The sequence below is a fragment of the Chaetodon auriga genome, chromosome 11 (genome assembly GCF_051107435.1).
Source record: "Chaetodon auriga isolate fChaAug3 chromosome 11, fChaAug3.hap1, whole genome shotgun sequence".
NCBI classification, from domain to species: domain Eukaryota; kingdom Metazoa; phylum Chordata; class Actinopteri; order Chaetodontiformes; family Chaetodontidae; genus Chaetodon; species Chaetodon auriga.
Window position 1 is genome coordinate 6,688,143 of NC_135084.1, and position 21,858 is coordinate 6,710,000.

The following is a 21,858-nucleotide window of genomic DNA, read 5'->3' on the forward strand; positions in this document are numbered from 1 at the left end:
CCATAAAAGCATTGACTTTTCATCCCCTTTTAGTGCCCTCTGTAGTACGCTCTGATACGGGGCTGTGATTACCTTCAAGTTCTGCCCCCGATGAAAGTTAACTTGCCTCCTGTTTTTCTCCTCTGATTTAAACACCACACGTGATTCATAGACGGGATGCGTACGTTAAGGAGATGAAGTCATTTAAACTGGCATTGCTTGTAAAATGCTCCCTGCATTTATCACCAGACAAGACACCTGTGACACAGATGCTGTTCTCCGTGACAGGCGTGATCCATGAGACAGCGGGGAGCTCATAAACGAGGGGATAATGTTGAAATGAAAGCTGAACGAAGGCTTTCTACGCTCATTTTTTTTTGCATGCCGAAGTTTCAGAAAAATTATCTTGATTTTACAGCTGAGCTCTGCTGCAAAGATCCAATTCAGGCAGCTGATTGGCTGTTTAAATCCACCGCTTTGCTTTCGTCTTCTTGAATTTACCGTGTGAATCCTTGAAGCCATTGGCATTCCTGCACTGTGCTTCCTGCAGCATCCGAGTGGTGACAATGACGGACACTGCTGTCTGTACATGGGGTGCATCTTTATCCGAGCACACTCTTACGCACACACACACACACACACACACACACACACGTATGTACGTACGTCCATGTGCTGTCCAGTCATATAAACCCAGTGTGAGGCCCCTCTCTTATGTGATGGGCCCCCCTGGATGATGGAATAAAGATAAATGTGACTGTCTACCAGGGCTCAAATCAATCAGCGTTTGTGTGTATTACTTATTACTCACAGTGCATTTCTGTCACAGGGCCTTTGTGTAACCCCCTCCTCACCTCCCTCCCTGCCCTGCAGTCTTCTATCACCCCCTCCCCCCCCCCAAACATCACGCCGCCTTAATATTATTTATGGGGGTCGGACTTTGAGCTGAAATATAAGAAAGGTCAGAGAATCAAACGGGATGGACTGGGAAACGGTGGCGGGAGGGTGTTTTGGAGAAGGCCTGGGAGAAGTGTTGTATCTTTGTGTGTGTGTGTGTGTGTGTGTGTGTGTGTGTGTGTGTGTGTGTGTGTGTTACATCTGACATTTTATAGGAGCGTAATTTTCCATTGGTCACAACTGGGGAGTTTTATGCAGTGGTCTCCAGTTTCCAGTGAATCTGATGGTTCTACGTCCCTCCATCACCCCATCTTGTCTTTTTCCCCCTCATTTCCTGTGTCTGTCTCTCATTCTGTGTGTGTGTGTGTGTGTGTGTGTGTAGTGGTCAGCCTGTATGTGTATTGCCTGACACCCCTGGATGTGACCCGCTGTGTAGCCGCCGTTCATCACTGTCATGGGCGGAGACGCCATCGCTGACCTGTGGAAGGTCAGCCAAGGTCACCTCGAGCCTTGTGACCTTTTACCGCTGCCCTTTGACTCCCACCCTCCTCCCCTCCTTCTGACTCTTTATAGCCACCAGACCTGATATACGATATGATTACATGTCACCTATCCATTTAATCCAAGCGTGTCTTCTATTCAAAATAGCTGTGACATAACATATCAAAGAGTATATTGGCTAAATTCGTTCGTGTGTGCGTGCGTGTGCGTCCATGTGTGTAGTCAGGGGAAGGAGAGGCGATGATGATGATGTTTCAGCAGGAGATTAAATGGGGCTGGACAGCATCTGTGTCATCATTTCTGCTCCAATATCAGCTGCAGCAACCAAATCATGATGTCATCATGTCAGCCAATAGAAAGAGACACTTTTCTTCTTCTGCACTTTGATTCATTGTGTGAGATAATCATCTAAACTGCTACAAAATAAAAGCACTTAAAGTGGGTGAAATAGCAGAGTGTATTTTTTTTTTTTTTTTTAACTTTCTGGGATGCAGATGCTTGTTCCACTCGACTGGGATGGCCGTCCGTGTGCTGTGAGCGTGTTTATAAGCAAGCGATGAAGCAGGGGGTCAATCAGTCATACGTGGAGGAAATGGGGCAATCTGGGGCCGGGTGTCAAGGAAGTGATGGATTTTAATGCTGCGATTGTAGTTAATGGCTCTTTAAATTAAATCGAGATTAAATGTCTCTGGCTGCAGTCAGAGCTTGTATGGGCACTGAGGAACTACCCCCCCCCCCAACACTCACTCTTCATCTTGTCCCTCATCATCCTCCTCACTCTCTTTCCTCAACTTTACATCAACAAACACGTGGAGTATGGCACACTGATGGATTTTCTATGCAGCATAATCAATGCATTTGAATTTTGTGTACATGAACGCCTCAGTGTGAGCACTGAACTTAAATCCTCCTTGGTTTTGTGTATCTTTTCAGTGTATGCTCACTCAGTTTGTTTAAAACATATCGTTTTAATTTGTGAAGTGTGAGGTCCGTCTGCTATGCTGCAGTGTGACATCTAATTCCATTTGCCCCATTCAAAGTCACAATATTGGGACAGCGAGTTATAATTGGGCCCATACATCCTGCCGAGGCAGTATGGATTAATTCAAGTATGCTAATGTAATTCAATTTGATACAGTTAATCTTGTACTAATGCAGATTGAAGGATGTGAGACGCAATCAAATACCTCTTAGCCTTTTAATTTGCATCTGAGTTTTTTAAATAAAATTAGTCAATTTGTAATTATGTGACCTGGCCCATAATTAGTTTATTCATCACTGCAGTTAACTCCCCATTAGGAGTATCAGAGAGAGACAGACGGAAAAAGAGAGGCTGAAGGAAAGAGACTTATTTATCTATTCAGAATGAGAACACTCGCAGCATCAATTTGTCTCTCATTTAATAACCAGCTTCATGGTGAATCATGTGCTGTTTGAAAAAGATCTTTAGACTTGTGATTGGATAATTAACTCGAGGCTGGTGGGAGCTGATCAGGCAGATGTATGCTAGCTGTCTGCAGTGTTCACACACTGAGCTCTGTGCGCCTGTATGTTGTACAACTTTCACCGTAGGCCCTGTATTAAAGCCATTCATAAAACATGCCTCTGGATTATTTATCAGACATGATCCCAAAACCACTGACGAGGAAGTTCAGACGAACCCATGAAGTGAGGAACAGAATGTGCTGCATCTCTGTTCGCTGGCTTTGAATAAAAAGGCCTCCTGAATATTTAATTTATTAACACATAATAAGAAGGACAGCAACAAATCCTCACAGCTGAGGACTCGCGGTTTGGATTGTATGGCATTTTTGACTGAATAATGACTTAAAAACACAATTGATTATGAACCTACAGTAGTTGCCAAGTGATTGTGAGGCTACTCAGAGGTACTCAGATCAGATTTACTTGCATATTGATATGTTTAAAATAACTTAGGTAATCTCTGTACAGAATGGCCCCTTTTTTAAAGTGTTAATATAATTATTATTGGTTTGATATTATTGATGAATTGTATGAATATGTAAACAGCACTTTAATGTATGGCTCAAGCTGTTTTTCCTATTTTATATGCTGTCATCTATGTTAATCTGCAGTATAACAATGCATCATATTTAAGGGGCAAAATAACTTGTCACTGTAGCTGTCAGATACTGTGCATGTAGAGGAGTGAAAAGTGTAATGATCCCCTCTGAAATGTAATGAAGTACAAGTATAAAATAGCATCAGCTGGACCGAGTGAAGTTCAGTGCCACCAAAGTGTACTCGAGCACAGTACTTGAGTTATGTACTTTTTTCTCCCAGAAGTGAGCGAAATGTATTCAAACGTTTCTTTTCATTAAAACCCTTTCAAACCTAGAATTTTCAGGATTGTTTTGGATTGAAATTCAGCTAAATTTTACTTTGCGACAGTGTTAAAAACAAGTAATCGTGCTCCCACATGATGCGTACTTGATTACTTGATTGTGAAACATTTGACATCATGGCCTTCACTTGCCTCGTCATGACAGGCGAATCCTTCCCGAAGTCATGCTAAATTGAGTCTCTCTGTTTTGCAGTGCAAGTGGTCCAGAAAGGGATTCATCAGAACTCGATGGGCCCTGGCTGACTGGTAAGTTTTATTAATAAGTCCCTACAACGACACATCCCACCTCATCTCCACTCTCCTCTCAGTCATTACAACTGTATCGTGATTAGAGATGAAGATCTAACCATGTCAGTCATGTCTGGCTTTACCCATACGCCTCAGTGGGCTGAGTGCGTGGTGTGGTTATCATAGACAGCACAGACCGAGAGTGAGTTACATAGCTGAACCCTCTCTGGACAGTGTGCCACGGAAGCGAGCAGGGATTTGATTAGACGTAATCATGTTAGTCAAGCAGTTTCATATGACAGATGACAAAAAACATTACATGCAATTGAACCTGTACGGAATGAATACTAACGCTGGCTTCCAGTGTGCAGAGCAGGGGATGGAGGGGGAGGGGGTGGCTGAAGGGGGGGGAAGACGGGGCTTGTAATCTAATATAAGGCTGACATGAAGAGCTGAAACAGTAAGCATTTAATAGGGGCATGGCGTTTGACAAGAGCGGCAGAGAGAGAGAGAGAGAGAGAGAGAGAGAGAGAGAGAGAGAGAGAGAGAGAGAGAGAGAGAGAGAGAGAGAGGGAGGCTGGTGAAGAATAGGGAGATCAGATCAGAGATAGAATAGACAGAGATAGCTAAAGCCATGCATGTATTCATTTGTTCGGGATGTCACTGCAGAGTAAAACCCCTCGAGATAAGACCAATTCCTCTGGGTCACCCTTCCTGACACCATGCTAACAAAACAGCCCAGATTGATAGGATCAGCAGGGAGGTGTTCATCACTGTACATTGAGCTGTCTTGCTTTTCCTTGACAGGACAAACTGAAAGAAAGCAGATTAGTGTTTGTTCACGGCGATATCTGCAATTCTATTTCGCACTTATTTTATCCCCCTTATAAGAAGTGTTTCTTACCGTCAGGAAATATCATATAACGTCTGGAATTGATAAAAAATACTTGCTATTATTTAATTGTTGTTCTTTTTACTAAAGGCTCATCTAATGCCTTAATTCACAAATATCTTTCTTCCTCTGGGGATGAATTCTCATCACATCAGGTTATAGGTCAACTGTAAAGTAATAGTCCAATATAGGTTTTGTATGTACAACTTTGATTCCAGACTCTGATTAAAGTACATAGGGTGACCTTAATGCAGTTGATTAGTTCATTAAAAAACAGTAATTTATTTAGAAACCAGCTTTTTTTGAAGAAGAAGAAGGTCATTTAGACTGTGTCCTTTCATTGCAGTGCCTTTGATCTGGTCAACATCCACCTTTTCCATGATGCTTCCAACTTGGTGGCCTGGGAGAAAAGCCCCTCTGTCTACTCTGGGACCAGGCAGAAGGCACTGGGCTACGTTTTAGACAGGTACAGTACACACCAGGCGACACCTCTGTTTCTCTCTGAAAAAATTTTCATAATAATGCTGTCAAATTATAATAATAACAGATCAAATATCTAAAAATATATTTTTACATTGTCTAAAACTGGGAATTGGATTATGTGCAAAAAAGGCACTAGATACTGTCCACAATCCGGTCCTGTTTGGCATGGTAAAACCTGTATTGATATTGTAATGGAGGCTTAGAGGGAGACCGAGCAGTAGAGGTACAGCGGAGAAGATTTTGGTGGGATTCAGTCCTAGACCAGCGGGATTACATCGTTCTGTAAAAGTAAGGGTCTTACTCACTACACGGTCTGTGAACTCTCAGCTCTCTTTTATCTGTTCTTTTTCTGTCCTTCTTTCTGGCTTCTCCTTAAGGTTCAGCCTTTTCTTTTTCTTTTTTTCCTCCCCTTTTTTTTGTAGTGTAATCCTACATTTATCTCCATTTTTGTCCCACTACTGGCAAGCAAAAGGATGCAGCTATTTGTCGATTGGCCATTTGTGAGCAAAGCATTTTACAGACGCAGGGTCTGTCCAATGCAAAATACTGGTCAGATCGCCGTGATATCAAAAGGCTCGACCCCCAAAGGGTGATTCTGGTGATCCTAACCCTTTGTCTAGTGCCACATCAGGTCAAAGAAACATGAAATTTGGAATGGATAATATTAATCCCCACAAGATTAATCCTAATTTGATCACGTTTAGTTAGCACATTCATGCTCCCCATTGGAGGAACCCTTTCTGTTTAGGACGCGGCATGAGCTCAGCCCCAAGGTCTATTTGTCAGCTTCACTTTTGTACTAGACGTGTTATAATCTAACAGGCAGACTGCCATTCCATTTGCTTGTTCAAGCTCCCAAGGGGATCAACTCTTAGAGTATTTGTAATTGTGCTGGCAAGGCTCTGGGAATCTTAATAGTACTGATAAAGATTTCTTCACTCTGGACTGCGTAAAGCCAGCCTCTATACAAACAGGGCAGGCTGTCCGTTCATAGGCCACGCTAATGTGATTTATGGGATATCCATTTGCAGCGGAGCAGAATGAGAGAGTGCCCGGTGCAACCCCTGCTCCCTACCTGGTCATGCTTACACAGAATAAAAGCCTACGAGCAGCCTCGCAACAGGTGACCTCCCATTCAAATGGCATCAGAATGCACGACACGGCTGGCTGCCGTCTCCACTTTGAATAACTACATGCATATATGGATGGCATACATTATCACCAGGCTTTCTGATGTGCATGAATTATGAGGCACTTTTTAAAGTATTCTCTACGAGGTCATATTTTACCTGTACCTCGTTCTTGATTTGATGAAAGAATGGTCTGCCTTTAATGGACGGGGAAGTTGGGGCGTTTGAGAACATGGCAGCTGTGGGAGTTTTTATTGCATTGTTACTTACCTGGATTTACTGGCGTGAGGGAGTTTCTTTAGTGTGTCCATTGGACAATCCTGATTCCAGAAAAGTTGGGATGGTCTGTTAAACAGAAATAAAAGCAGAATGCAATGGTTTGCAAACAAGCTGTTTATTGACAACGGTTTTCCAAAGTGGTCCCGAGTGTCCCATCCTTGCTTCTGAATGGCTGAACCTTTCCAGGATGCTTTTGTCGCCCGTGTCCCCACTTGTTTGAGACGTGCTGCTGGCTTCAGAGTAAGCAGTTATCACATGCTGTTTTATTTATGTTTCACGCAGAGACCAACTTTTTTTTTTAACCAGGGTTTATTTCTTCAGCTTTCATCATGTTTTTTAAGTTGATTCATTCTTAAAGGTTATCTTCTAAATATACCAAAATAGCAGGATCTCTGAGGTTCGGCTGTGTGGCTGAAGGGATTGAATAGAAGCTGTGTTGGCTGAGTGGCAGTTTCCACGCTCCCGCTTTATAAATCCTCTTGTGCTGTGAATGGTAACCCTGTTGTTATTTCTGGGCCATATCATTTAAAGGTTGTTTTTCGACAGGGGTGGGGGTGAGGGGTAAGTGGTGTGAGGCAAGGTGGTGGTGGGGAGGTCGTTAAATGTTCCGGCAACCCTGGTATTCCTTGCTAGGGGGTATAGGGGTGGGATAGTGGTGGCATCGCGCCTCAGTCGCTCACTTTGGGGGAAACCATCGGGCGCAGATCCGGAGCACCGGAGTGAGAAAAAGCTGGCGGTGCAGAGGGAAGGGAGGAGGAGCACAAAGGGTGCTTGGGCTCTGTAAAGGGCATTGAATAATGGGTTGGTCCTTTCACAGAGGCTGCTAACCTTTTGGCAGCCACCAGCAAACTCCATTCTCCTCTGCCGATCTGGGAGGACAATGTGCCCGGCCCGGGCTTTGAATGAAGCGCTACCACCAACAGTGTTCCCATTCAGCGGCTGGTTGGGAACCATCTTTTTGGCCATTGTCCTAACTCTGACTCCTACCCCCAGAAAGCAGAGCAGGAAAAGGGACAGGGGGAATATCTAAAGCCAAACTCCCCCTCCTTCCCTCTCCTCTCTCCTCTCTCCCTCTCAGAGCTCTAATCTCTCATTGCGGAATCAGAGAGGAGAGGAGGGGGTACGTTGAACACACCACCAGCTGAGTTCCATGAGGCAGCCGGCACAGGAGCCGGATCACACAGCAGTGCTGGGGACAGAGTTCTGCTGCCGGGCATCAAACTTCAGCCTCCACCTTATCTGGGGCCCAGGCCTCATAATGCAGCTTATGGCCCATTGAGAAGACATCTGATAAGCCTTTTCCTCTGTGGCCCTTTTAACTGCAAAACGGTGTTTATCTCCAAAGTGCTTCAAGGCCTCGGGGGAACAATGCTGAGAAGGAACAGCGTTTAGCCAGCCAGACCTCACTATTGAGTCACATCAAAAAAGCACTGCTCTATAGCCTGCGTTGATGTGTGGGCCACTTCCATGAGAGCAAAGCAAAGCTCTGCTTGAAATGCATCCCCTGCTTGTTTTCCTGTCCTTTGAAAAAGCACATATGTGCTCAGGGCTGCATCAAGCATTATTTACCTTGTTGACTCAACTACGCCTTGAAGTGGAGAATCATTGTTTTGTTATTATGTCATGGTTTCGTGGGTTGTTTTCGTGCACACAATGTAAAAAAATGTTTTTAAGAATAATTTAATTAGAAATTCAATTCAATTTAAGGAATTATTAATGTTCAAGTATCTACTTCTGACTGCCATAAGAAACCAGATAAATTTGATAATAGATACATTTGTATGGAGTTAAAAAATTCTGCTGGTTTGCTTGTTTCTGCAGCAGACAGCTGATGTCACGACAGCGATGCTGAAGCCTCTCTAGAGGATGAAAAACATGGCTGCTCAATGAGCCCATGAAATTATAGCATGAGATAAAATCAACAGGTTTTTTTTCCCCTTCCTTAAAAAAAAAAAAAAAAAAAAAAATCCCTTTTGTGTATTGGAGTTTGTTTCTTTTTTCCAGCCCCCTTTCAGAGTGGCTGGTCCGGTTCAGGGGAGAACAGTTTTACATTACAACTGTGAAATCCTGGCATAAAGGCGTCCTTTGTGGTGCGCCATTATTTTCACACAAATATAGTCCATTGTCACAGTGCTGAAGTTAATTTGATCAACATTGGGGACATTTAACTGTTTTGTTCGCTGAAAAGACTTGTTTCATGCTCATTTTCGGGGCATTGAAAAGCAATGATTGGCAGAAAAATAATGTTGCCGTTAACAATTCAAAGCAATTAGTTTCCCATGGGGAGGCAGTGGGCCGCACTGGCCACCACACAGCGATGCTTTGTCATTTTATGGACGGTCATCAGTCAACTGTCAGAGCGTCTCAAAGAGCCCTCCAATCTAAATGTTTCCCTTTAGGCTTTTCCCAGAACAACAGGCTGAAAGAGCAGAGAAAGGCCGGCTAGTTTCCAGCCAATAGACATGTTGAGCTGCAAGAGGGAGGACTGGATAATCACAGGGAGATCCTCCATAAAGCCAGAATGAATTTATTAAAGAGTGTGTGTGTGTATGTGTGGCCATGTATTCCTGACGTTGTGGGGACATAAATCTGTTTACACAGTCATATTGTGGGGACTCACCTTCCTTACGGGGACAAAATGCCGGTCCCCATACTGGAAATCATTAAATTTTAAGATGAGGACTGGAGTTAAGGTTAGAGTAAGTCTCCAGGAAATTAATGTAAAAGTCTATGTAATGTCCCCAAAAGTGATGGAAACATGACTATGTCTGTGTGTGCGCGCGTGCACGTGTGTGTCCAAATATTATGCTCAGTGTTCATGACAGACACATGTTTTGTTCTTCCTCAGTGTGCTGACACCACAGCAGCTCTGTACCAACCTCATTGTATAACAGTGTCACTGTTTCAAGTGTGTGCGTATGTGTGTGCGTGCACACACACATGTGACCATGTGAGTGTATGTGGTGTCACTGTGTGACTCTGAACTGCCTTCTCACCCTGGGAGGCCTGCAGGAGCAGAGGTTAATCTTCCCCAGTGTCTCTTTGCTCATAGTGAACCTGTTTATTTCTCACACGCACACACACACACACACGCACGCACCATGGTCCAGCAGGGTGGGGGATACACAGCCATGCAGAAATCTCTGTCCAGCACCTAAAAGAACTTTGAATCCCCCACATGCAGACAAGCAAAACTGACATGATATCCCTGTGTTGGCCAGATAAAAGAAAACTCCCCAGGAGATGTCAGTATTTTTCTGATGATCTAATATTGCATATCCATGACCCAAACTGGTGGTAAATGTTCATGCATTTACATTTTCCATCTGGAGCTTATCCACACAGCTTGTTTTTATTAGCGTTGCCACAATGACAAAATTTCTGCCGATAAGTTTTGCATCCATAGTATGAAACTAGATTCAGTAACATAATGCCAGGTGACAAACAACGAAAGCAGTCAAACAGTGCTTGTGGGCCATCTTTGTCTTTTCATGTAGTTCTGGTGATCCAGTCTTGAGTACAGATGGTCTGATATTCAGTTCACTCCCAGTTAGACACAATTCCAAGGAGTACAGATTGAGCAGACGTTTCTCACTTTATCTGATATGTCCACCTTTACTCAAAGGTGTCTTCCACATCTTGAGCTGGTGTTGACAGTTTGTTGGCTCGAGCTGACTTATTTGTTAACCTCTGTGTGACCGCAGCAGCATCCTTGCACCCCCCCAGCACCCTGTCTTTCCTGCATGGTGTTTCTTGGTGGGCTGGGCGTCACTGAGGGGCTATGGTGCTAACAGGGGGACGAGGGGAAGGCTGTCCTGTGGTGTCAAAGGTCCTGTCAGCGGCCACCCCTGGCCCATTCAGAAAGACGTCACCCAGCACATTCTTCACAATGTTAACATTCTCCCGAATTCTCAACATTTACTTACAATGGATGACTGCGCTCAGCCCAGCTATTGTGAGCGAAGTCGAATCTGAACGGCCAACTTATGGTAAGTCATCTTGTCAATATAATCATGACATGGCCCCCCGTTGCACCCTCATAATCCCAAATAGACTGTCTATTATGGCTCGGTTTAGCTGTCAATCACCGCGTGTAATCTGGCGAGGAGTCAGTGAGGGATTGAGGATGCGGTGACGGAGAAGGATTTGTACGCAGACAGGTGTTTTATGTGTTATTTTGGTATAAATGAGTGTTATCGGTGAGACTTAAGATGCTGCCCAGATCATTCGTGTGAGAGCATTTTCAGAGGTTTTTTTTTTTTTCTTCATGTTTGTGGACTTCCATGGTGGTATATTTGTGTGTGAGAGAAAAGTGCAATCAGAACGAATGTGCTCTGGTCGCTTTGTGCTGGTTTAAGGAGCCTGGGAGCAGAGTCGGGGGCCTTGTTATAAATTAGCGTCTGACCCCTGTCTTTGTGTGGCCCCTCGGAAGGCCTGACGAAGGCCCCAGCCCAAACCTCAGTGAGAACGGCCCTTGTGAAGAGGCTCTTTCAGGGGTGTCACTGCGCGATGAATTGGCCAGGAGAAGCATGTTTATAGACTGTGTAAAGGAGTGCGTCTTTGTGGGAGAATGTCACTGACACTGTTACAGTTTGCCTGAATGAACTGTGATGACGAGGCTAATGGGGCCCCCGCTGAGGGTGAGGGTCAGCGAGGGGGACCCCCCCTCCTGAGCTTGGGACCCCCCACCCTCAGGCGCCTTTCACGCCCAGTAGCTGTAGCTAATGTTGCAATTCTTCGTTCCCCCCACAAAGGCCAAGAGAAAAGTCAACTTTCACACCAGCGGGTCACCATGAGTGCTTTAGGAAATGATCGTGTAAACAGAGTGTTACCTTCTGACCTGTGGCTGATACCTTGGCGCAGCAGACAAAACAGCCAGGCTGCGGGTATTAGACATGGCTGTTAGAGGAATAAAGCTACAGGACTTGGAGGAGGAAGACCTCCAGGCTCTGGTGAAACACACTTACACTCTCACTTTTTATCTCCCTGTCTCACGTTTCACTCACTCTTCTTTTCGAGACTTCCCCGCTCTCTTTTCTTCTTCTCATTTATCTTTTGATACATTCTCTTATTTTTTTAATATTTTTTTTGTGCCATTGTCTGAGCTGGGCATGTACAGATTACAGACCAAAACAAAGTCAAACCGAGCTCGATTTACTTTCGCTTATGTTTCTCACTCACAACAGCAGATGTGGTAAATTGTCTATTAGCACAAAGAATACATGAGTTCCCACGCCTGTAACAACTGCAGTGACGCCTGTGTACAGCCATTTTACTGCCCTCCATTCAAGCCAATGGGATAAACTGGCCACTAACCCTGTTTGAATAGAGCTGAGTCTCTTAGCACCTGGATGTTAAGTCGTCAATCACGATTCCCAGTTTGGGTGTATAACTGAGCGACAGTACACATATACAGCCAGTCTGTATGTGCTTTTACATGTGATTGCCGTTGTTTTTTGATCAAAGTGTCACTGATGTGAGTTTCATCTTTAGCTGTGATGAAGGTTTATGATACCAATATCTGACAGAAGCTTATATTTCAGGTCCTTTAGTTCATGAGGGTCTACATGACATGTGTTACATCAGCTGCTCACGTATGCACAACCACAGCACCTATGTGTGTGGAGTCTTATCAAGGCACATTTTGCACGTATCACCCAAGCATCTCATTATTTGTATTTGCTCCCACCTCTTCAAGTCTGTTACTGCAAGCTTTCAAAGATAGCGCCATGTCAGCAGCCATTTGCTCTGCTGGTCACGCTGCCATCGAGGAAAGGATGCAGCAGATGTCCATCATATGGATGCGACAGTCCTGGAAATTAATAATTACATCAGACATTTTCGGGATGAAATCCAGGATGCTGTTCCCATCTTTCTTTTGACCCATCTTGAAATCCTATGGGGTGGAGAGATGATCTAGTTCCTGTTTAATATAATGGGATGTCAAAGTTACATACTCTCTATTTAATATAATAGCTGTGTTCCCCGCCTCCTTACTCCAGTCACCTTCGCCTCGCTGCCATTCCCTGTCTCTGCCTCATAGAGAAGAAGTGGCTATGCTTTACGACAGCCGCCCAGAGCCGAGACTCACCACTAAGAAGAGGCTTCTCCTCTCTTTACAGCCTCATAAATATATTGTTATCTGGGCCTGGGAAGTCCACGGTGAGATTTATCCGCACGGTTAGTGGAGATAGCGAGCCAAGCATCCTGAATCATTAATTACACAAGAGGCTGCGCTACGTCCACCTTAATTTCCTATCTCTGCTCTGTAGAGAGCCACTTTTAAGTAGGTGATGAGGCATAGGAGTTAATTATATGTCGCTTAGGTGCGTTTTTTTTTTTTTTTTAAAGGACTGGGATGCTTTTGCTGTGGCAAGGTTCCGGAGATTTGGAAGTAGTCCATCTATACTCTATGAATCCTCTGACATTATACTCTCAGGCTTTAAAAAGCAATGCACGCATGCAGCGCATTCACAACAATAAAACAGGCCAGATTAAAATACCCTCAAACACCCTCTCTTTAGTTATTCTTCAGCTGCAGCAGAGCCTATGGCTGCATGGGCGGATGGATGAACAAGTTTGTCTCTGACTCGCAGTCTAAATCCATACGAGTCAGTTGATCTTATCTTTCTTGGAGGTACCTGCCGCCATGTTAGCACTGGGTACGGCACCAGCACAGAGAACATCTTCCAGATTCATCCCCTCAGGGTTGGGCCTGGTTCACTCTCCCTTTGATTAATTCAGTGAAGTGAATTTGCTTTGCCATCAAAGCAGATCATCAAAGGAAATTATCAAGATTTATTGATTTAATTGTGGTGTCAGCTGAGAATGAACAGTTTGTACTGATGGCCTGTTTACTTGGAGCCCTGGCATGCGTTCAGTAACATGCAGAGCAGACAAATCCCAGGAGTAAGTAAATAGTTGCACATAGGAAATTGCTAACATTTTAAACATATTACTAGATATGCATAATATGTGCTTTCCAGAAGGCAAATATGGTAATATTAGGATAATATAGTTGAGACATCTGTATTTCAGATTTTAATCTCAATCTTTACACACCATTTGTCCAGAGTTTTTCCTCACTCATACGTCCTGATCTCCTGTTTTTCTTTCTTTGCATTTCAGATTCCATATTTCTATAATCTTCCCCATCTGCCACATGCTTACATCTATACTGTGTTGTCTGTGATAGGTCATGAACGCTTGTGTTAGACCACAAAAAGATGTCTAACAGCTTTCTAAATCAAAAAGTCTCTGGTCGGTAAAGGTGAACATGTTCTAATCAAAGTGCTCAGACCACCAGGTGGTGCTGTGACCCTCACGAACTAAATACCCTGAGGTCAGGGGAATCATTAAATGACCGCTTGAAAAGTCTCTGACAACCCATGGTAATATTCCCCATGGTGGTTTTCAGGATCTTTAGTGTCATTTAAAACAGGGGTTTGGAGCTTGGGATTATTATGAATGCTGATTTTCAGCTGCCAGATCTGAGGTTTCCACAGTTGTTCAAACATTGTCACTGACAACTGCTCGTCATGTTTTTCAGGATCACGGACCAGCGGTTTGAGAGGATACCATATTTTGTCTTTGGAGACTTCAACTTCAGGTTGGACTCGAAGCAGGTTATTGAGGTGAGTGTCTGTCTATTACACCTGACAAATTAGTGATGGAAGGCTAATTGTAAACATTATCTGTGCGAGATTTATGCACAACTATGTGCTCATATACTATAAACATATGTGGTTAAGTACTGTCAAACTCATAGTAATATAAAGTGTGTGTGTGCCTGTGTTTGTGTGTGTATTAGAGAGAGACTGCAATATAGTAAAAGTGGTTTTAGTAGCCCACTGTCTCTTTAGAGTTATGACTCATTAAACGCTTCACTGTTGCCGGCCCAGCTGTGTTTGCCAACTGAGCCTCCAAGTGCATTGTTATGTTGTGGTGCCATTCACTGCTCTTTCTCTCTCCCTTCCTCTCCTGCTCCCTCCCTCCCCTCTCTCTTCCTCCTCCTCCCCTCCTTTTCTTGGTGCAAATGAGGCCGGCGAGAGCCAAGGTAGTGCAGTCATTCAGCATTCTCCATGAGGAGATGGGGGGCTTAGTGGCATAACAAGTCATAAAGGCCCACCGCAGACAGTGGCGTCCTGTGATAACAGAGTGGGAGAGCCACTTGTTGGCTGATCCTCGCCATCCTCTCCAGCACAATGGCCCTCGAGTCAGTGGGCCTGTTCAAGGTGTGGGCATTGTTCATTCCAACCAGAACCCCATTCAGGGGAGAAGGGAAGAGGAGGGAAGGCTTTCTGAATGGAGGGGTTTTGCTCAAATGACTTAGGAAGGACTTCAGTCTGTGTGGCACACAAGAAGAAGCCTTTAGTTTAGTCATCCAGCCACTAGGGTGGCAGTAAATCAGCAACCCTCCAGAACAGCCTGCTAAGTGGGATCAGCAGTCTATCAGGAGCATTGATTGATTGCCTCAAAGTTTGTGCAGTACATTTGATTTTGGAGCTGTAATTGGGTCACATTAACCGCCTGATCATGTGAACATGTGGATCGCTTTGGAGATAATAAATCCAAGTCCACAACAGCAGATGTGCAAACACTGAGGCTATTCATAAGTTCGCTTTGCAATTAAATGTCACCTGACACACATTTAGGTCTCCACGCTGATTTTATATCAACGTTAGGCTGTTTCATATCTTGTCAGCATTTTTATGATAAAAAACGGTGTCTTCTCCAAATTGTAGTTTAGAAAATGTTTCTTGGTTTTATAAGAAACGGCGTTTTCGATGCCAGTGCTGGCAGGCGGCGCGGATGCATTAATCTGAAAGGAAAGCATCATATCAAACAAAGTCAGATGAGGCCATTTCGAGCTGTTTCTCCTGTATTGTTAATCTAGATAACTCTCTCCTCATGTTTCCTGTCGTGTCCGTGCTGCTCTGTGGTGGGTAAGCACTCACCCTCTGCATGTCTCTACCACTCTGAAATGCTGTTTGAGTGCAGGAGGGGTCGTGACCCCTTTTCCAGGGATGTGTTAGGCTTGCATCGGTGTGTGTCCCTTTCTGCCCCCTCTCCCCTCCACACAACTCCTTTCTTATGCACCTTGGCCCCCATTCACATACACATTCACATCCAGAGCAGATACACACACACACACACACACACACACACAAGTACACACACACGAACCAATTTGTTAGGCCAAATGAATCTGATTGATTCACCCCATTTAAAGGGGTGTGGCAGCAATGCAGGGGGGCCTTTTAGACTTCCCCTCAGGAAGTTAGAGCTGTTGACTGTGGCATAAACCACACACACACACACACACACACACCTAGACATTTTACCTCCTGCTTAATGAGGGGTCCTCAAACATACCGACCATTTAATGGGGACAACAGAAAAGGCTGATGATGTCATCTGAGTGAAATGTGTAGTTAGAGGGGCAGCGCGGCTTCATATAAACCCGTCCTGTGCTGTGGTCAACCTGTCTGATTTAACAGTGACCTGTGCGTCAGTGGCAGAGAGAGCTGTGATATCACCAATAAACAAATGGGTTGCAACCTGAGCACGGGATGTAACTCACAGTCGGGAGGCCGTTTTAAGCCCTTTAATGACAATTAATGTCAACAGGACAATTAGTGCACATCCACTGAAGTGCTTAACTGTAGATGGGCCGGTGGTGGATCGATCGTCCATACTTATCCGAAGATTGATTCAGACACCGAGAGGCCGGCTCTCAGCCTCACTGTCTGAGAGCCTGATGTTTGTGCTGTCTTACTCTTCTCTCTCCACTTGTAAATCGATGGGAAAGGGCCCAAAAACGCCGTGCAGATGAATGGAAATTTTTGCCGTGCTGAGTGGATGAAATGCTCATAAAATTGAGCTACTTGCCTTTTAATTTGTCGAACACCAGGGACAACCTTCAAGCACCCATGGGGATCACTGGGCCCACTTTGGGGGTCACTGGATCAGAAAATACTCCAGTACATTTCTCCACAGTTGCACGCTACACCACTTTTCTCTTCTTCTCTGCCTCTGGTCCATTGTTGGTGACTAGACAGTGGACAACCACTAGCCACTCCCCTGTCACCCATCCTGCCTTGGGGGTGGGTGGATAGGACAGGGGTTATTTTAGGATGTATCCATGTGTGTACAGAAAAGGAGGTGGGTTTGGAAGGGGGCGGGTTTGTTATTGTCACAGGGTAAATTCCAGGTGGCAAATTCCTGGCATGCTTATGCGGCAGGATCAGTAACCAAAGGCCTGCGGCAGCCCCCTTCTGCCCAGTCCGGGCAACCCCATTAATTGTGTCCGACAGAGGGAATTGGTTTCAATTGACCCCCATTCAGCAGCCCTTTGACTGGCAGACAAAGGACACAGCCACGTGGAGACTAATGCTAGGGCTGAGCAGCCTGGAGGTGGTCCAGTCCCCAACAACCTTCTCTCTCCTCTCCCATGGGTCTGATCATGCTTTGGCTTGATCATGCTTTGCATCGGTGCTGATAAAACAGAGAAGTGCAATGGAATGGTTTTGAAGATTTGGTCTGGCGAGTCAGATGCTTCACAGTCCACTTGTTGATGTGCTGCCTGCGACTTCTTGGACTGGAGAGCTGTAGCAATAAAAGACACCCCAAAACCCAACATCTGAGGTGGGGCCAAATACCTCTGTTAGAGAGCTGGCATCCCAAATGTCACCTGTGAGCATAGTATGAATAAAGTCTGACTGGACAAGGTTTGCCAGTTGTTTTCTCTTGCTCACTCTATAAGATAAAATACAATAAGGTAATCCTTTATTAATCCCACAGCAGTAGTGTTACAGCAATAAAGGAGATGCACCCATAAGAAACATCAGTTAAAAATAACATACATGTAATACAATGTTAGCATGAAATTCACTGCTTTCTAATCATCTTTACAGCCAAGAAGCATTGTGTGTAAGTGAAGATATAACACAAGTCACTGTTGAAAGGCTGAAAGAGGACTGGGATCCTGCAGGTCTCATCCCAAATGTTCAGGACAAATGTTGTTATAATGGAGGTGGATGTGGGCAGCGAGCAGTGTGATTGGTGTGGGATGATGTTTGAAGCATGAATTTAAGAGGTTGTTTTTATTCACCTCAATCACACATGTAAATCCATTTCCTTCCAGTAAAACAAACTGTACGCCTCAAACAGCCTTTAACCTCTTTATATGTTTTTATTTCCTGCTGCCTCAAGCTAAAGCTGTTTTTTCAAAGGTGTTAAAAAAGACTTGTTTCCGGTTCATGCCTTAAGGTGAACTTAAATCAGTGCAATTGGACAGATTTACAGTAGACATCATTGTTGCAGGTGTAAGTGATCAGAATCACAGTGGCAGCAAGCAGCAGTTAGACAGCGTATCTGTTGGAATGGCCAGAGATCCTGCAGGATCAGACAGGTCATTTAAAGAATAGTCCCACATGAACACTAGTCACTGCTAATATGTATCATAGATAAGGTCACAATAAGAAGCCTTCAGGAGCCCCTAAAAAAGTCTTATTACAGACGCCCATGTTGAGCCTTTTAGACCAAGGCTGAGCAGTGCCAGCTCCCGAGTCTGAGTCATGATGCCGGGTCACATAGCCCTTGTTGACCCATTCGCATGTACAGCAAACACAGGATTTTTGGTTCCATGCTTCAGTCAGAAGGTGGTATAGCAGTGTGAGAGACAGTGCGTGTGTGTGTGTACACGCGGCTCGAGGTGGCCGGTGGCCATGAATCAGCGGCGTCGATGACAGGCTCAGGGCGCCGTGCCTGGACTCCTAGTATATTTAAAATCCCTCCTAATTAAACTTAATAGAATGTAAATTTAATATCTGCAGAGATTGTATGCTGCTGGCCGGCCTGCTCCAATTTAAGGATTGATAGAGGCCAGCAGGAGGGTTAATTGCTGACTTGATCTACTGTCCCTGTGACATGGTGTGGGGCTGTTTTAATTGGGCCTGATCTGCTGCTATGGACAGATTTCATTAGGCTAGCTGGCCTCTCACTGACTGAGAGAGGCTCAGAGCAGCACCCCCTGTCTGCGTCTGCAGGAAGTGCAGAGGGCCGGACGGGGCATCAATCTTCCTTCCTTTGTCCTGAGTCCTTTCTCTCGCTTGAGCAGCATGAAATTAAAGGTGGGGCCCTAGACTAGCCCTACTCCTAATGAATGCTGTAAAATGCTCAGTAATGACAGGCCAGCATGATAGATCATTCGTTTTTCACACTCTGGAGTTACTCAATGCACACACTCGTGACAACACAGAGAGGAAGACATTCAAGATGAATTATGTCGTGAATGCCATCTTTTCTTCATTCGTGTGTATCGCTACATGTATGTGCAAGATTTTATATACGTAAAGGTCTTATCATTGCCTTGATCCAGTCTGAAAAAGTGTTAAAGAATCAAAGACAAACTTGAGTGAGCTGCTGTCTTGGAGCACCATAATTTGCCTCAATTTTTGTTGATAATCTGATATTCATACTGCAGGTTTTATTGTTTAAGTAGTGGAATGAAGCACTAAATATGGTGTCCGTACACGTCACCTGCAGTCTTTGTGTCGACCCTCTAGTTGAAACCAACAAGCGTTCATTACATAGTCGATGGCCATTGTCCTGGCTGCTGAACCTAGACTTGATAAATAATATGCACCACTAAAGGGTAAATAATTTTCCCTTTTTAGCCCCACTTTGACTAGCATGTGTGTATCTGGCCAGCAATAAATCAAAAGACGGCCAGTGTAATTAAGTGTACACTACATTAGTCAGGCTAATTAATTTTGGGGGCCATCCATCCATTAACCAGCGGGCCAGCACTGATTGGGCCTCTGTTCTGTGGAACCCCTGACACTAGGGACTACGACCCTCCTTGGCTGCCCTCAGTTTCCCAGATACACTCTTGCATTTAAACTGAGAGCCACAGATGTGTGTGTGTGTCTGTGTGTGTGTGTGCGTATGTATATATATCCAAGCTCTTGTGTGCTCTATCTGACAAAAAGGGAAGCTTATTACAATAAATTTGACAGTTTTATGTCATAATTCTTCAGGGTGGTGTTGTAACAAAGCTCTGTTCTCCTTCTTTCCTTAATTTACTGTTAAATCTGGAGTACTATCAAGGCTCTACTTGCTGAGAGGAGGCATTGGAGTGTTGTATTTCCCTATTTTATTTCTGGGGTAATTGTATTGACAAATCCCTTTCATGGTTTGTTGTAGTTTACTAAATCAATACACTTTTCTGTAAAAGACAACCCACCTGACACTGTCTTAATTGTTCTGATGCAGTAAATCCCAGACATTCACACACCAGGGAAGTTAAAACAGAGTTATTATCAGCACCTTCTATTTGACCTGCGCCTGCTTATGCCCACTCAGGTGAAGCCTGCAATGCTTCCTTACAATATAATAAAAGCATATTATCGGGCTAGAAGAGTCCAATCTATCACAATGAGGGCCTATTATATCACAGATACCCCATCTGGATATAGAGGGAGACTATTCCCTCTAGACAACAGCGCCTCTCTCTCTACTCTCTGTTTGCTTTCCATGCTAATGAATACAACGCTGAAGACACAGAGGAAAAAAGAGTTCAGCTATGAGGGCGTAACTTGAGCGATGCGGCTTTGATGGGAGCGCTGTCCATATAATTAAAACGCTGGCAAATGAAGAACAAGCAGTGGCTTCTGTTGGTCCTGCTCATTAACAACAGGCCGTTTGAGCCCGGCGCCAGCCATGCTATTGCCATTGTGTACTTGGAGGAGGGGGGGGCACTGTGACTGGCAGCTGGGAACACCATGCCAATGGTGGGATGGTGTGACAAACCAAGCCAAGGATGAGCGCAGAGCCTGGCACTAACAGGGCCTTGAAGGACACGTCGCCTTGTAGGCCTCTGGGGTTGGTCCCGGTCAGGGATGTAATCTGAGTTACCCTTCAATCGTTCTCCACTGCTGTCCTCTCCAGCTGGAATGTTTTTACTCCAGTACGAGTGCTGTACTGTCACTCCTTTGTGACAGCACAAAGGAGTGTCCCAGAATAGTTTTACAGATGTTTGTGAAAGTTTGACGGTGCAGGAAATAATCTGTTTTTGCACACAACTTGCGCTCTATCTGTTACATCCAAGAAAGATTTTTTTAATTACGCTATTAGTGCACATTAGATGCAAAAAGGCAGATTTCTACCATGCATATGTCTCTAAGTGTTGTGATGCATTTGTGTCATGCTTTGTTTTTTTCTTTCTGAGTTTTGGGTCGTGATGATCTGCTGAAAGCCTGATCTGTAATTTGCAAAATACTGCCATTGAAAAAAGAAAAGCACTTAACACACATCTTTGTAGCTCAAAATGCTAAAATACAATTTGCCAGTGCCACTCTCCTATGTTCACTCATGCATTTTTCCTGTTATTTATCACCTCTTTTACTTTGTCCTGTCATCTTTTCGTTGTCCCTTTTCCTTTAAAATGTCAGAAAGTGCCCAGACGCCAGGAAATTTATTGCCCAGCAGTCATAGAAAACTAAGAAAACCAGCAAGTCTTCATATTTCAGAAGCTGGAATCAGGAGATGTTTGGTAGTTTTGCTTAAAAAAATAATCATCAGAATTGCTGCTGATTAATTTTCTGTTGATTGCTTTTCACAAAAACCAGAATCTTGTATTGACGTGGTTCTGTAAAGCAGGTTATGTGCTGTGTATTAGCCAGAACCTCTTGGTATGCTGCAAACCCATGGACGAGTAAAGGCACGTCGTGAGCTGATGCGTCCTGAAATGTCCCTGATCCTTGTGTCTGTCTAAGGATACCAGAGCCTTCATATACTGTGAGAATGCTGCTTTTTATGATGCACTTAAAGCTGTTTACAGTTTGTTTAAAATGATGGAGATATGTCTCTGCCCGTCATACATTTCAGTAACTGCGATTCACCTCTGAGGATTATGCAAACAATATAAATGTTTTCAATCGAATTAGTAAATAATCCGATCAGTCTGTCAATTCAAATGGACTTAATACTCTATCTGTGTCCTTTTTATTTAATCCACCACTTTTTCTAAACAATGTAATCTCTCTATAAATCATGAATAATCAACTTTGGCTTCCAGCTCAGTCTTTCTTATCTCTTGC

At 44.2% G+C, this 21,858-nt stretch overlaps 1 protein-coding gene across 2 annotated transcripts in view; it reads left to right on the forward strand.

The window, feature by feature from the left end:
- inpp5a (inositol polyphosphate-5-phosphatase A) overlaps positions 1 to 21,858 on the forward strand; it is a 127,083-nt gene that overhangs the window by 74,806 nt on the left and 30,419 nt on the right. For both annotated transcript variants that reach the window (XM_076742611.1, XM_076742610.1), the window contains exons 7-9: positions 3,936 to 3,988; positions 5,209 to 5,328; positions 14,304 to 14,388. In XM_076742611.1, the coding sequence (XP_076598726.1) occupies positions 3,936 to 3,988; positions 5,209 to 5,328; positions 14,304 to 14,388 (258 nt within the window). The remainder of the gene's footprint in view (positions 1 to 3,935; positions 3,989 to 5,208; positions 5,329 to 14,303; positions 14,389 to 21,858) is intronic.